The 2,801-nt window shown below is 53.1% G+C and overlaps 1 protein-coding gene across 1 annotated transcript in view; it reads left to right on the top strand.

The window, feature by feature from the left end:
• Positions 1-2,658: 2,658 nt before the first annotated feature.
• S1PR4 (sphingosine-1-phosphate receptor 4) overlaps positions 2,659-2,801 on the top strand; it is a 1,213-nt gene continuing 1,070 nt past the window's right edge. Inside the window, 2 exon segments of the mRNA XM_010164202.1 lie at positions 2,659-2,798; positions 2,800-2,801. The exon segment at positions 2,800-2,801 is cut by the window's right edge and continues 1,070 nt beyond it. Of these exon segments, the coding sequence (XP_010162504.1) occupies positions 2,659-2,798; positions 2,800-2,801 (142 nt within the window).

Here is a 2,801-nt window from a genome sequence, read left to right as displayed (position 1 = left end):
GCTGAGGGGGAGCCTCATCTGCCCCCAGCCATGGAGCTGGGGACTCCCTGCCTTGAGTCTAGCGGCAGCAGGACCCAAGTGCCCCCAGGGCTGCCCTGACTTGCTGTGAGATGGGAGCAGTGTTTGAGATGTGCTGGGACTTGCCTCGAGGCAGGAGCTGGGCAGGCTCTTGGGGGGAAGAGAGAGGGTGCTGGAAGGGCAGCAGCAAGGGCTGGGACACAGCTCAGGCAGCTTCCTGGAGCTGGTCACTCTCACGACGTGCTGTGAAACTGTGGCGTGGCCTGACAGGTACCCAGTCCCCAGCACTATGGAAAGGCCAAACAAGCCAGGTGCTAGGACAGAGCAAGGAACAAGGTTTTGTCTCACTGGAACAGCTCTTGACAAATTAATCAGCCCTACCTTTTAGGCAGCACCTGATATGCTTGTGGAAGGGGCATTAGGAAGAGCCGAGGATATTCTGCTGGTCCAGACCTACTGGCATCCCATGGGTGAGTGTGTTGAGCTGTCCAGGCTGCTTATCTGCCTTGGGCCCTCCTGCCATCAAAAGCATTTGCCTCCCACCTGTGTCACACTCTCTGCCAACCTGCCTGACAAAGAGCTCATTCCTGTCAGATATCTCTTTCCTGAAACTGCTCACAGCTGCCAGCTATTTGAGAAGCTACTTAGGGCCCCTGACAAGGCAAATGTCTCCATCCTCTGATCTTATAGGGATGCCCCACCAGTTCTGTCCTGAGCAGACATGTTAGCTGGAGGCTCATCCTGAAGCAAGAGTAGAGCAGAGGTGATGTGCAACATTGACCCTTTTGATTCCAGTGTTGTGCTGGGAGCATCTGCCCAGCCCATTTGGGAGTGTGCTCCTTGTGCTGAATGTACAACCTTGCACTCTTCTCTGGACTGAGCTGCACTCATAGCCCAGCCTTCCTTCCCTGACTTCCGCTCCTTCAATCTTGGGGTCATCTGCTGACTTTATCAGAATGAGTTTCTTTCCACATTGCTGATAGAAAAGCCAAAAACACCAGCCGAATGGGTGACTGTGGAGGATGGAGCCCTCAGCTTTTGATGAGAACCACTCTTGCTTGCACATGACTCCCTGCAGTGGGAACAGCCTTTGCATTTTCCACTTGTCTCTGCTGCCATCCAGGCTGGGATCTCTCCATTCATCAAGCAGTGGAGGGACTCCCAGGACAACTCCACACTTGCCCTGCTGATGGAAGAATTCACCGCTCTTTGCTCTCAACCTGGGAACCTCTCCATGGCTTTGTGCCAGCGTGGAGTGAGAACATGGGTGAAAGCAGAAAGCAGGGCACAGCTTCTGCTGTGATCCTGAGTTAAAAGGTGCTCTGTCTTTCTTTTCTATATGCCTCTTTGCAGCTTTGGGTGGGGTCCATCCTGCACAGAATGTGGTTGATGTTGTAACTTCCCTTTTTCCATTTTGATAGGTAGAAGTCTCACTTATTTTGCACAACAAGCCCTCCCCACCACCTACTCTGTGCTGGGCCTCAGACAAGCAGCTGGAGAGAACTGCTAGCTGCTTTTTGCACCAAGAGCCTCGGGCCAGTCGTGACAGGTGAGTCACAAGGCAAATTCACCAGCCGCGATTAGGAACAGCACATTTCAAGACTTTCTCTCCAGTCAAGTTTTGCGGATGCAGGGAACAGGTCAATGACAGACATCAACGTTACAGTCATGTCAGGACTCCTGGGTTCTGCTCTCAGTGCAGCCCCTTGCACCTTCTGCAATGCCAGGCAAGAAGCAGCAGCTTTGTGCCTCTGTTTCCCTGTCTGTGACCTAGACAGTGGGACAATCCTGACCCATCTCTAGTGGGTGCTTCGAGAGCTGAAGGTGGAGGGTGCAGTGTCAGGGCACATGCAGGGCTTTGACCAGTTGGTTTCCTTTGAACTGGGTGGAATTGAGCCCTGGCTTTAGACAGAGGTGCCTGGACTTGCTGCATTGTCAGGGCAGGACTTGGATGGATGTGTCTTGAGAGACTGGCAGGAGCTGGGCCCACAGAGGAACCCAGAGAGGTGAGAGCATGGAGCTTCCCCCTGGAGAAGGATGTACTTGGGCATGGGCAGTGCACAGGGCAGTTGATGAAGACGCAGTTTCTCTCTGCCAGGCTCAGGGGTGAATTTAATGCCACAAAAGGCAAAGCACTCAGTGTCTCAGGCTGTCTGAGTGCTCTAACTAGCACTAACAGACCCTGCCCATCAGGGTGGGAGGCTTTACCCCATTCGACCCAGCCTGCCCTAACTTAAAGCACGGCCTGACACATTATATCATTCATGTCCCACCTTCACAACCACAGCAAAGCTGAGAATAGCCAGACATTTACTGAGAAACGATGACAGCTGCTAGAAATTATGTCAATACTCTAGCTCACAACAGGAAACTTTATTAAACAACAGGAAGCCCATGCTCATGGCGTGTACTTACAAAACACCTCACCCTTCTTTCCCCTTGTTCTTTCAGTGCTGTGGGTCTGCAGACAGCGCTCTGACTCTCATCTCCACGCTGGGTAGAGCTCCAGGGATCAGAGCTGGTCTTGTGTGGCAGAGTCTCACAGCTGTCTCCAGCTTTCAGAGGATCTGCTCTGCTCCAACCCCCACCTCAGCCCTCGCTCCATCGTGCATCCCTTGGCTGCTGACTGAGGTTCAGAAGATGGATGGTCCAGAGCTGAGCTGGCTGGTGAATCGCTCCCTTCCCTTTCCACTGAGCTCTGCTCAATATCCTGAGCTCAGACTTGACCTGCTCAACAGGAAAGGTTCCTGCTTGCAGCTGGCTGCCATGAGGAATGTGAACAT

Source organism: Antrostomus carolinensis, unplaced genomic scaffold (genome assembly GCF_000700745.2).
Source record: "Antrostomus carolinensis isolate BGI_N321 unplaced genomic scaffold, ASM70074v2 scaffold33983, whole genome shotgun sequence".
NCBI lineage: Eukaryota > Metazoa > Chordata > Aves > Caprimulgiformes > Caprimulgidae > Antrostomus > Antrostomus carolinensis.
The sequence above is the reverse complement of the archived record's forward strand: the minus strand, read 5'-3'. Positions and strand labels throughout refer to the sequence as shown.